At 41.9% G+C, this 12,269-nt stretch overlaps 1 protein-coding gene across 2 annotated transcripts in view; it reads right to left on the bottom strand.

Annotated features, from left to right (window-relative positions):
* Positions 1–10,429: 10,429 nt before the first annotated feature.
* The window catches only part of cdh22 (cadherin 22), a 141,580-nt gene continuing 139,740 nt past the window's right edge, over positions 10,430–12,269 (bottom strand). For both annotated transcript variants that reach the window (XM_077013855.1, XM_077013856.1), the window contains one exon: positions 10,430–11,715. In XM_077013855.1, coding sequence (XP_076869970.1) covers positions 11,198–11,715 — 518 coding nt within the window. In that variant the 3' untranslated portion in view covers positions 10,430–11,197. The remainder of the gene's footprint in view (positions 11,716–12,269) is intronic.

Below are 12,269 nucleotides of genomic sequence, written 5' to 3'. Positions count from 1 at the left end.
AACGTAATTATACAGCACCAGTAAACCTCTTTAATTCCGCCGTGCTCAAATACCAAGATAGGAGCCTTGCATTATTTCATTTAGCACAGCCGAGAAAGCCTCTTTCAAGGAAGCGGTGGGTTTTACAACATGACAATTCCTTTAATCAGAATTGTGGGAAAACTGAAATTACAATGTTGATAACTCCACAGCACCCACTGTGCCTTTTCTGGAAGGTAAAACTAATCACATTTCTATTATCATGCTAATATATGGTCTCAATCAAGAATCACATCTAATTATTCTGTTATTTGTCATATCTCTGTTAGGGGAATGTTCGAGTAGGGAGGGAATCAAATCTCAGTGAGAGGGAAATGCATTTCAAGAGTGTGTGGGTGTATATTGAGGGTGTGGCAGGGGCTATTAATAGAGGTCATATAAAAGTCCTTTGAATTGAATTGAATATATTGTAGCATTTGCATCCAAGAACACGAGGAATTGCTGATGCATTTTGAATTCTTTCTGCTCAATCAACTTTAGCTGTGAATCCTAAATGAGTTTCTCAGAAACCCAGAAAAAGAAATTAATGATAGAATACGCTTGACAATAGATTGCTGCTCACTCAAATATTTATTACTATGTATGTAGGGAAGTACATCAATTCAGTCAAAACATTGAAAAGCATCTTCAGAGATAAAATACTCAGTATGTGTAAGGCATGGCTAGGTTACAGAAAATACATATGATTGTCAGACGATTCTTGCTTCGTATGTTATTTTGTATCATCTTCTTTAGAACGTATATTATGTCCTTGGGTCCAGCCACACTCTTCTGCATATGAACTCTGAGCTAAAAGAAAGCTAAAACCAGACTGGGGCCCCCAGCAGTACCATGAATACCCAGCACCACCACCAACACCACCCAAGTGTAATGACTGCTCTGTGCATAGGACACATACATGCTCATATCTTATCCTGTAAATACGCTCTTTATCTTGACGTGTTTTAAAAGTCATATACAATAAAGAATGGCTTCATTCTGTTGGGGGCTCAGAGACTTCAGCTATAAACCATAAACACGTGCAATGGATTTTCATATGCATTGAGTCTATGATTGGTGTTTATGGTGTGCAGTTGACTGAAAAATGGGGCAAAAAAAATCTACACACATGCACAGATAAATGTCCATGTGCATGTAGCTTTCCTAGTGATATGACTTAACAACATAACAACAATAACGATAATAATAATAATAATAATAATAATAATAATAATAATAATTATTATTATTATTATTATTATTATTATTATTATTATTATAAAGCATTGGACTCTGAGACCCCAAACAAAAATGATATAAAGGTGCCTTCAACAAAATATGAGGGTTATCATATTTAAAAAAAACAACAACAAAAATGTAATAACATTAAAGAAAACAAATAAGCCATAACAAAATAAAACACAATAAACCAAATAGGTCATGTAACAGAGCAGCACAGCATAAACAACAGGCCACATGTGTGCCACAGGCACGAGCTGCTTGCGAAGAGATACCGTCGTAGCATAAAACAACTTCAATTAGTAAAACAGAATAAAATAAAGATAAAATAAACCGGGTAACAATTAAAGTACAGTAAAGGATTTTTCTTTCAACCGAGCACACCAAAGCCTCGATATATCAGCAGAGAACAGCCCAGGCCATGAACTGTTATCGTCGGACTGCATGTGCTCATGGCTTTTAAAGAAGGGAGTTACCGCATTTTTGACCGGTGGTTTGAAAAAGGCTTCGGAAATGAACAAAGAAGGATGCAAATAGTAAATGTCCCATTAACCTGTGTGGAGCTGTGATCCATGGACTAAAAGACTTGCAAAGACTGTAAATACCATACAAAAAAACTGCTAAGCCCACAATGCATTTCTTTAGACAACTTTAGAGTTTAGAGTTTACAGACACTGCTTCATAGTGTTTTTTAAAATAACAAGAGGCTACCAAGTTCCACACTGAAATTTTAAAACAGTAGAAAAAAGATTCCTGGGTTACATCCATACAATCTTTTGTAATGCTTGAATATTCATCTCATGAAAAATGACTTTCATATCTAAAATCAGTAAAGCATCCCTCGAAAGAAAATCAATTTGCATGAAAATTGTCTTTAACTTTAAAAGAAAACAAAAGTCAAATTGGGCAGATATTTTATTTTTACACTATGAGCAACATGACGTTTCTGTTGCTGTTTGCCAAAGAGTCAGGACAGAAGGACAGAAAAGAACAGGCAGGTACAGGTGGGAATGATCCATGATCCACGACTAACAGGCCTTAATTATGACGTGGTCAGGATTTAGAGTTCAAGCACATGAGGTTTGGGGAACTGTTGCTCTTGCTATGCAAACCTCACACTTAATATGATTCAAATCACATTTCATTCCCTGATAACCGCAGGTTCCATATCTCCTATACTCTGGACGAGCTGCATTTATAAGCATATGTGTTTGCTTTTGAATTCTCTGTACGTCCATATTGCATTTACTGCCCAGGTGACTTGTTGACTTTGAATTTGCCAAGGGGTGAATGTCACAGTGACATAAAGATATTGGTATGTTTGAACTGGAGTCCTTATTTCCTTGAAGTTGTCTCTCAGGAACGCTGGCCAATAGGCCCATATGCTTATTTATGATAAGTCTTCCCTGCCTGCCTAAGGAAGACCTGGTAGTTTATTGCATATATACGCGATCACTCTAATAGGCTCACAGTGCCATATGATCAGAATTCCATAAAATCACTAGCTCGGTGTTGCTGGGAGCTAATCCACACATTCAACATGTTAAACAGCACATATATAAATAACTGCGCACAATCTTTCTGAAAGGCCCGAAGACAGATTAGACATTTTTCCTCCATCAGGTTCCCTCGCTCCACCATTTTGTGAAGTGGCATCCTTTAACTGTTTCTCACCTGATAATGAAAGGGCTGTGAGGATGGAGATAGAGGAACGGCCTCCTTCTATTAAATAATGCATGAGATTCTTCACCTCCTCACTCCTGTCTTTCTTGACAAATGTCAGAGGTGAGAGGAGGGGAGGAGTGAACAGAGCACTTCTTCACATATCTAAAGTGCTCAAAGCATGGGCTGACCCAAACACCACCCCCTCCCCCCATACACACACAAACACACACACACGAAACACAGCACACACGTACACACTCACAGTTAATTGATAAGCATATGAATGAGTCAGACGCCCTGTCACAAATCTGTTACAATTCCATCTTCCCATTTGCTCTACCATACACTTGGCCAATATATCTGCACTGGACCCCATTTGTCAAGCTTTACCAATGATAATTTAAAGAATAAAAATAAACTATGACTACCCTCTTTGTTTGTCATAATTAAAACAAGCATTTGTATTGGGCTTATTTCCAGTTATTGGACTTTGATGTGTTTCCACACTTCAGTGCAGACACTTGAACTCAGAGTTTGCACTTTAAGCGCATGTGAATTATTATGGGGATGGTTGTGTTACTGTAAACCTCTCCCCTCCCTTGAACATGAATACTTATAATAACGTGATCTTATAATAACGTGGTCTGTGGAAGTTATAGGCAATAGGTATTATGAACCATGGTGAGTGAATTAAACTTTCCATTTATGTTGTGATTTGACATTACATAAATCTTTGCTATGACCTTTGTTCTGACAACTGATGGAATCTTCCACTCATCTAAAGTGTCTAAAATGATTATTGTCAAAAAGTGATATTTTGACAATGAAATGAAAAGGCAGGAGATTAAAATAAATGAGTTTTCCCCTCATAGACTCTCGTAGTTTGTGTCTGTGTGTGTGTGTGTGTGTGTGTGTGTGTGTGTGTGTGTGTGTGTGTGTGTGTGTGTGTGTGTGTGTGTGTGTGCGCGAGTGTGGGCATGTTTGTGTCCAGGCTGCAATGTCCGTTGGGCCATCACAGAGAAGACTATTAATTTGCCAAAACATCTTCTGGGTGTTTATTGGGCATGAAGAACTCAAATCTCACAGTGTTGGCTAAAGCGCTTCTGCCTGTGGCATTATCTAAATTCTGTAAGTACCCCCGACAAAGTCAGCGTCCAGCAGCTGACCCAGGTCACCTGTTAGTCTCTCCTGCCCCACAACCCCCTCCTGCTTCCTCTCTGTCCGTGCAACGCACCACTGGCTGGACGCCAAACGCACCACGCGTGAAGCTCCCAGCAGCCTTTGCATAAATTGCCACAGCAGGGAGGACATCAGAGGGGCAGCCTTTGGCATTTTCCCAGAGTTCCTCTGGGGAGGAAGTGAAGCAAGAAGTCCAAGCTGTCAGCGTACCCGAATGAAGCCTGTCGTGTAGCGTGGACGGCCACTGCGTGAAAACAGACAGTCCTGCCCGCAATGTTGCTCACCAACTCACACTATTACACTATTAAGCGTTACTGAAGGTTCTTCGAAGAATGCGTAGGATGAAGACACAATGGACAACTGCTGAACTCTCCTGGATTATGCTGTCTGGTTTATCTCCAATGTCTAGATGCCTTCAGTGGAGCATCTTGAAGGTTTAGGTGATAAACATTTTCCAGGTGTGTCCACATTGTGTGGATCAAATAAGGAATACTGTACTTTACAGAGTTTTTAATTGGATGTCACAGCTGAGCTGCAATAACTTTATATGTAAGCATGTATTTTATATATATAAAAAAGCCAGTAGGCTGTATTATTATATGCCAGTATAGTAAGATAATTTCACTTGATTGAATTTTTAGGAATTTTATAACAATTTCACAATTTTATAATGAGAAATGTAACATATATTTAAGATTTAAGATAATTCTATTTGATAAAATTGTTCTACACCTTTCTAAGATGCCGTGACATCCTACACTGGCCCCTTCTAGGCTAAACTAACCAATTCTATGTGGTTACACCTCTGTACACCAGCAAGTGAAGGCTGGCAGAACCACCCCTCAATACACAATGTTCATTTATTTGCAGCAGTAAAGCTATGTTGTACTGCATAATACCATCAGCATCTAACACTACCAACAGTTCTGAGTATTAAGAAACAAAGGAAGAGAAAAATTTTGGGGGGTTGGGGGGGATTGCCAAACTCTACAAGGCAACCTCTGAACATGCTGCGGGCTGATGTTAGCGCTATTTGCACAGCTAGCAGCGCTGCTGGTGCTGCCACATTCAGTTGTTATCTCTCCCTCCGCCTTTCGCTCCACCCTCAGAAACCGAACGCTAGCTTTGCTCCCATTACCGCTAGCAGCAGTAATGATAAGCATATGGATTTTTCAGTTCATAATGGATTGTACCAAATTCTCCGTGTTCCCCCAAGTTAAATTTTAACACATAAAATTCAGTCCCGGTACCAGGAACCTGCTTTGGGCAATTTCATAATGATCAAAAGTGCATTAGTATGACTGGAAAAAGTAGCAATGTATTAAGTGTAAGATATAGATCCATGGCTTTTATTTTTTATTTCTTTTTTAATGCATGAGAAAGCATTGGATTCATGACCAGAATTATTGGAAGGCAAAAAATCTGAATGTGCCAGGGATTAAGTGACTTAGACCGGTGTAGAAAGAGTTGACTTTGTTCCCTCATCATTATCACCATGTCTGCTTTTGATAACTAGTGCATCTACAGTACTGACTTTTGAAAATCTAACGTTTCAGTTTTTGTCATTTTCACCACAGAGTGGATTTTCAGCACAAAGAAACACATCAGGTGGTAACATCACAGGACCTACGGACTTTATTCTGTCTTCCCCCCAAACTATTATAAGATCATTCAATATCATTTCAAGCAATCTTTTCAAATGAAATTGTTGCAGACTGTGACAGACAGCTGGTGTCCACTTCTTGGGACACACGTGAAGTTTTATTTCACAAAAGCAGCAAAGATCCAAAAACTAAATTCAACAGGCAAGGGACAGAAAGAAAGAAACAAAAACAGGAAGACAGACGTTGCAGAAAAAGGTTGAGAGTAACAAAATAAAAGCTCAAAGTGGGAATTGGGACAGGTGCGCTGGGGGCGGGGCCATGGATCAGAAAGTTGTGGAAGCGTGGCTTCCCAGTGGGCCACCACATTGCTACCAGCAACACCTCAGTAAGTTGCATAAAACATGAATATTGTACTTTTTCCCCTAATGATCTGCAAGTACAAGTTCCAATAGCGTGTCACAGTATGCAAAGCTGTTATATGTAACAGCAAGTATGCGACAATGCTTGTTGCATTAACCAGACACTTCTATAAAGGGATGTTTTATAGTATATATTTTTTATTGTTATTCATTTTATTTATTTATTTTTTCAAGTCCTTCACCTGCTGTTCTACAAAACCAGTCCCCATGGGCTGTAGCATTCACAGCTGAAAGCTTGCTAGGTAAACATGTTCACATTCAGCTCAGCTTAAGTTAATGCTGTTAACATTGTGGGCTGCCATCCCTCAGTGCTTTGGGAAATGAATGTTGTTGCATTACAGTGTCACTTCCAACAAAAGACAGGAGGCAAAACGAGAATGGATTTGACTTTAAACAACCGGAAGCTTCTTTCTTTTCCGAAATTTACTGCTCTTAAAAATTAATTGTGCTGTAAACTAGGATGCCTAGTATTCATGGTGCACTTCTAGTGTTCAAAGGACTAATTTAAAACAAACACTGGGGCTCTGGGAATGTTTGTTGTCAGAGAGGAGGAGTATACCACAGATTAGACCAAGAACAAACAACACCATTTACTATCTCTCGCCGTGAGTCCACTGACTTATGACTGTCTGAGGTCCCTTGGGGAGGGTTCTACAGTGACTTAGCCATCCAGAGACTTGCTCTGGATCTCCAGTAGTTAGTGCTCCAAGCTTCTGGCACGGTGTGAGATGTTTGGGAGTGAGGTGCAGCAGGCCTTTCTTCTCAGAAAAGAAGCTTACATCTTGCTTTGTCAGGTCTTAGGAACAGAATGAAGACAAAAAGATGCCTCCAAAAAGTCAAATGGCAAAGTACAGAATATGGGAAAACCAATCGTGGTTAAGAAAACGAATTTGCGATTCTCATCATGACCTCAGAGATAAATCGACCTGTAAATTTCACTTTGAACAACAACAACAAAACCCTTACGCTCTAATTATTTAAAACCCATTTCATGTTTTTTAGGTCTTTTGAAACTTTCACTTTGCTGACTTTCTTCCAAGCAACCAACAAGAATAAAAAAAAAATCTTTTTATTTAACCTGCACCAAAATTATCTTAATATCTTTGATACCACATCAAAATCGATATGCCTTAAGAGTCCCTTCCACAGTCCGCTACGTCGGAGGTCAAAGTCACAGGAGAGCACATAAAACAGAGTGAGGGTGATTCTCCTCCACCAGCTCCACCTCAGAACCCTCATGTGGACGGACATGATGAACTGTGAAATAGGCCCAGTGTGAAATAAACACTATACTTGGCACATGTGCAGTGGGGGTGCGAACATGATGCCAGCTGTGTTTCCAACGCTGATTACCACCTCCCCAATACCGATCCCTGCCCCTACATCTCAATTAAAGTGCATCAAAGCAAACTTGCATGTCCTGACACTTTACTGTCCCAATGAGCAGAACATCGGACAAACATATACAGATGCTGGCCTGCGAAACGCAGCTGATAAGCTTGAATTCTTGAAATTGAGTCTCCTGGCACTGGCTTAACCTGTAAAACATGACAAGACAAGCCTGCCATACTGTTGCAGTGCATTACGCTTCGCCCAGTGTGGTTCATGATGAAATTTATTTAGCAAATTTATGCGTGGTACTGTCAAGGTTAAGAGGTAGACATAATTCAAGGTAGTGGAGGCATTATTAGTGTGGTTGATTCTAGAGCTTTGATGCTGTAGTGTTTATGATTTCTCCAAGCTGTCTAACTTGGAAGGCCGGGGTGCAAATTGGCTCCTGTGATCTTTGATCTCACAGCAAACAGGGATTTCTCACCTCTTAATTACTGGGCAGATTGTGCTATGTATTGTCATAACACTGTTTACCATCAGCGACCATTCAGCGGCTCAGTGAGTGCTGAATACAACAAGCCGCTGAACTCTGAAGCTTTGACAGATAATGCATGCACGCTCAGCTACAGTAAGCTCGAGGCAGTGTAGTGTGCTAATGAAAGACTAGGAGATGATCACTAGCAGCTTCGAGAACATGAATGATGTCACCTTGGCATGACAGCTAGACATGTTCGTGTCCCTTGTGATTTTTTTTCCCCCCCGCAATATTAATTAGATGCTCACTTGAGGTGTTTTTGAAATTGACTTTTTTAATTGGCATGTTTTTCTCTCATTAAGCAGATGAATAGAGTTCAAATTTAAACCTGATATAAATAAACCTTGGAAATGTTCCATATAAATAAGGTAAATATTATATTTTACATTCTCCACAGAACTGCACATTGTGGCACTGACATTAATGGTTGTAAATACAGATAACGCACTTGATCATTCTTGTAGAGTTCTGATGATGCCGTTTTATTGCGGTTATTCCTCAGTGCTACGTCTCGACACACATTCCCGCGTCTCCCGGTGGGAGAATACGTATTGCGCTAATCACTCCAGCCCGCAGAGGAGACACGAGGGAGCCAGGCACCCAGGAGCAACGTCAATCACCACGTTTGCACGGGGGAGACAAGCTGAAGGTTCCCCACATTACCCTTGCTGGATTAAACCGGAATTTAGGTGTGATTTATTGCAACACGTTAATGCATTAACAAGTGGAGTCCATCAATGCAAACATGAAGGTGATGAGTCAGATCGAAGTGGGACGTTTTACGCGCAGGAGTCATACAGTGACCACCGACAGGCCGCCACACACTCCCTGAGCAGACACTCGCTCCTGTCCCTCGCTGAATTAGTCACCGCCTCCCTCTCCACCGACATTTGCTTGATGAGGACTTCATTACGACTGTGGGACCCTCCTTTCCACCATTACCATAATGATCTCTCATGGACAGCCATCAGCGAGGACTGCAGCTAACACGCACACCGACGTCTCCTCTTCTTCATCCTCCTCTTCCTCTGCTGTGTGGTCTAAACTACAACACACAGGCTGCCACCGTCACCACACACGCAATCCAACATTCGACTTTTGCTCCCCCCCGAAAAGCTCCTGTTGGCATTTCGAGGTCGTTCGTATCCACGTCGCCCAGCGATTCAATTAGGCCAGTTCCCCGTGCCGTCATGGGGGGAGGGGGGTTGGCCTTGTTTGAAACACGTCTCGAGAATCGCCTAGGCCAGGCAGACCGGCGCTGCGAGGGCTTCCTTGCCATCCGAGGTGCCAGGGGAGCTCATCCATCAGAGGCTCATGGCACTGAGCAACAGCCAAACGACAGAAAGTAAAATGAAACATCTGCTGGTACCGCATTCACCAAGCCAGAGACGTTACATCCCACAAGCAGATCGGATTATGGCACGGCCGCATTACCATCAAACGCGTGTTTTCACCCCGCACGGCCCCGACAGGCAACAGTTTAGAAAGAACTTAAATATTTATTGATTTCAATTGTACATTTTATCCATACATCAGCAGGTTAGGGTCGACAGTAGAATGGCTGCAGGTTTAGATCTTAGGCGATGACGTCCTCTGCATGTGCTTACGGCCTGGGTACTCTGAGCACCTGGGGCAAATCAATCTTTTTGAAGTCTCACAACATGTTCAAGGCAACAGACAAGATGTAATGGGATGACAAACAGCAGTAATTTGCATGACACTAAGATTTAGCTGTGATTGGCTTAATCATAGCTCCGTGTGCCTGGGAGAGTAACAGCGTGACTAGTTAGATGTTGGTCTTTGTTATCAAAAAGAAAATGCTGATTTCTGACAAGTCATTTTCTAGCAAGGGCAAATGACATGTATCTCTGCACATCTTTTAAGGCAAGAGTTATGAGACTTCACTCAGAATTATTATTTTCTCAGAAAAAAGACTGGCTCAGCGTAACCAGGCCTTAGGTAAACATTCTTACTTGCCAACTATTATTGTGATATAAACAGAATGAAACCAATTAAATAATGCGTGTTGAAACAGTTAAAGTTAAAATGTACTCAACATTCACAAAGCTTGAATGAACATGAATGGCAAAAAATTAACAAGTACAAAGAAAAAAAAAAAATCACTGGACGAAAATTTGTCATCATGTTGGACTTTCTCTTCTTTCCTGGAGATCACAGTCTGCCTTTTAAATACACAGCTTCAAAAGCAAAAAAATCAACAAACTCAACAAATCTCACTGTCCACAATATGTGACTTGGATAATCAATTCAACACAATACACAAAATGCATGGCAGGACATAAACTGGAATATATATATATATATATATATATATATATATATATATATATATATATATATATATATATATATATATATATATATATATATATATATATAATTTCATTCCCTTCCCCCCACACACACGTTTGTGCACATACACACCCTTCCTTCCCTCAGTTGGGCTGTAATTTACAAAAGGGTTTCTAAAAAATAAATGCATTTTTATTTTCCCCAGACCTCTCCCTCCATCCTCAGATGTCAATGGCCTTGAAGTCGTGCTTATCTGTCCGTTAATGCAGCGAACCTCAATGATTCAGTGTCCAGTTTTTATTATTCATCCAGTGCACTTCAGTAATCTTCTATAATTAAGTCCATTCTTGCGTTCTTTACAATGACCAGGATGAAGAAATAAATAAATAAATACAAAGCAATAAATACATAAATATCTTGTTTTGTTTTTTTTTTTTTCTTAAATAAATACATTATTTTTTTCCGGGGTTCGTTTGCCTTGGCTTGGTTAAAGACCTCCTCCAGTTCTGCGGGACCATGTCCTGTCTTTCATCTTGCAGTGAGTCACCAGTCTTTGTCTCCGGCGACGGACTAAGAAAAGCACAAACGCGCACACGAAAGAAATGGATTTGGAAAGGAAACAGTGACAGCTCAGTGTTGAACACGCGGCACAGCCTTGGATCTGTGCGAGGCTCTGACAGGTGTCAGGTTACTGGAGTCCCGCGCGGCCCTCCGGGTCCGGCCTGTTGATCTCACCCCGCCCCCTCCCCGAGTTGTGGTAACAAATACTGTGTTCCAGGTGACGTCTAGGAAGAGAGCTGCCGCAGGCCTTCGGTGGGAGGCGGCTCGGGCGAGAGGGTGGAGCAACGGAGGGGCGGGGCCGAGTGAGCGTGCCGGGCGTAGCGGGGCGGGCGCTAGGACCCCTCCTCCTCGGGCTTTGCTGGGGCGTAGTACCCAGCCAGCTGTCTGAATCGCGGCCCCCAGTCGCTGAGGTAGGAGAAGTCCTGCTCCGACGTGGTGGAGAGCGTGCGGATGGAGCTGAGCGACAGGGCGGGCGAGCTGCCGCCCTCGAACGCGTACGTCTGGAACGAGTCGTACGGAGGCACCGACGGGTCCGCGTCCGCCTGCTCCACCTTCTTGCGGATGTAGCCGTTGAAGAGGGAGAAGTCGGCCACGCCCACGTCCCCGCCCCCGCCGGCCCGAGTCTGGACCCACTGGGGGAGGGAGCGGAGGTCGGAGGTCGTGTCGGAGCGCTTCACTTCGGGGAAGTCGTAGAGGCTGCGCAGGGCGCTCATGTCGTAGGCCTCGGTGTCCTGCTCACCGCCGCCCTCGTCGTTGTACTTGATGACATTGTCCCGCATGTCTTCCTCGTCCTCGGATATGCGCTGGCCTTTCCTGTGACGCTTCAGAGTCAGGATCAGCAACACCAGCACTACGGAGAGAGAGATGGGACAAATCAGAATGACATGATAGTATTATGCAGCAGAAATGGGCAAGAGCTCCATTTACTACCAAGATCGTATCAGTGAGGACAGACTTATAAAAATATAAACTTTCATAAAACCTTTTGAGTTTCTCTCATTACATTTTGATATGATGATGGCCTTTTAAAGATTTAGCAGTGGTCCTGCGCTATACTGAAGATTATGGTAATTATGAACCAGCATGCATATTACATTTATAGCATAAATAAAAATAAAGCAGTTTTTCACCTTAGTATAAAATTTGAAGAAGAATCAGACTCACAAAAAGATACACACAAAAAGATTTATCAAAAATAATAAAAACTATAAAAAATGGGGAGTCGAAAGGTGACTTTACAGTCATATCCGGCACATGTAACTTGAATGTAACAGCTATTATAGCTTTTAGAAGCACTGTCATTTGTCTTGCGATGTTAGCACGACGATGCTTTTAAAATGCTCTGTCCAGATCATGTGTGAAACAGGCTCTTAAAGCTGACGTCAACACAGGGCTATGCCTATT

Source organism: Brachyhypopomus gauderio, chromosome 8 (assembly GCF_052324685.1).
Source record: "Brachyhypopomus gauderio isolate BG-103 chromosome 8, BGAUD_0.2, whole genome shotgun sequence".
NCBI classification, from domain to species: Eukaryota; Metazoa; Chordata; class Actinopteri; order Gymnotiformes; family Hypopomidae; genus Brachyhypopomus; species Brachyhypopomus gauderio.
This window is presented reverse-complemented; position numbering and strand designations above follow the sequence as displayed.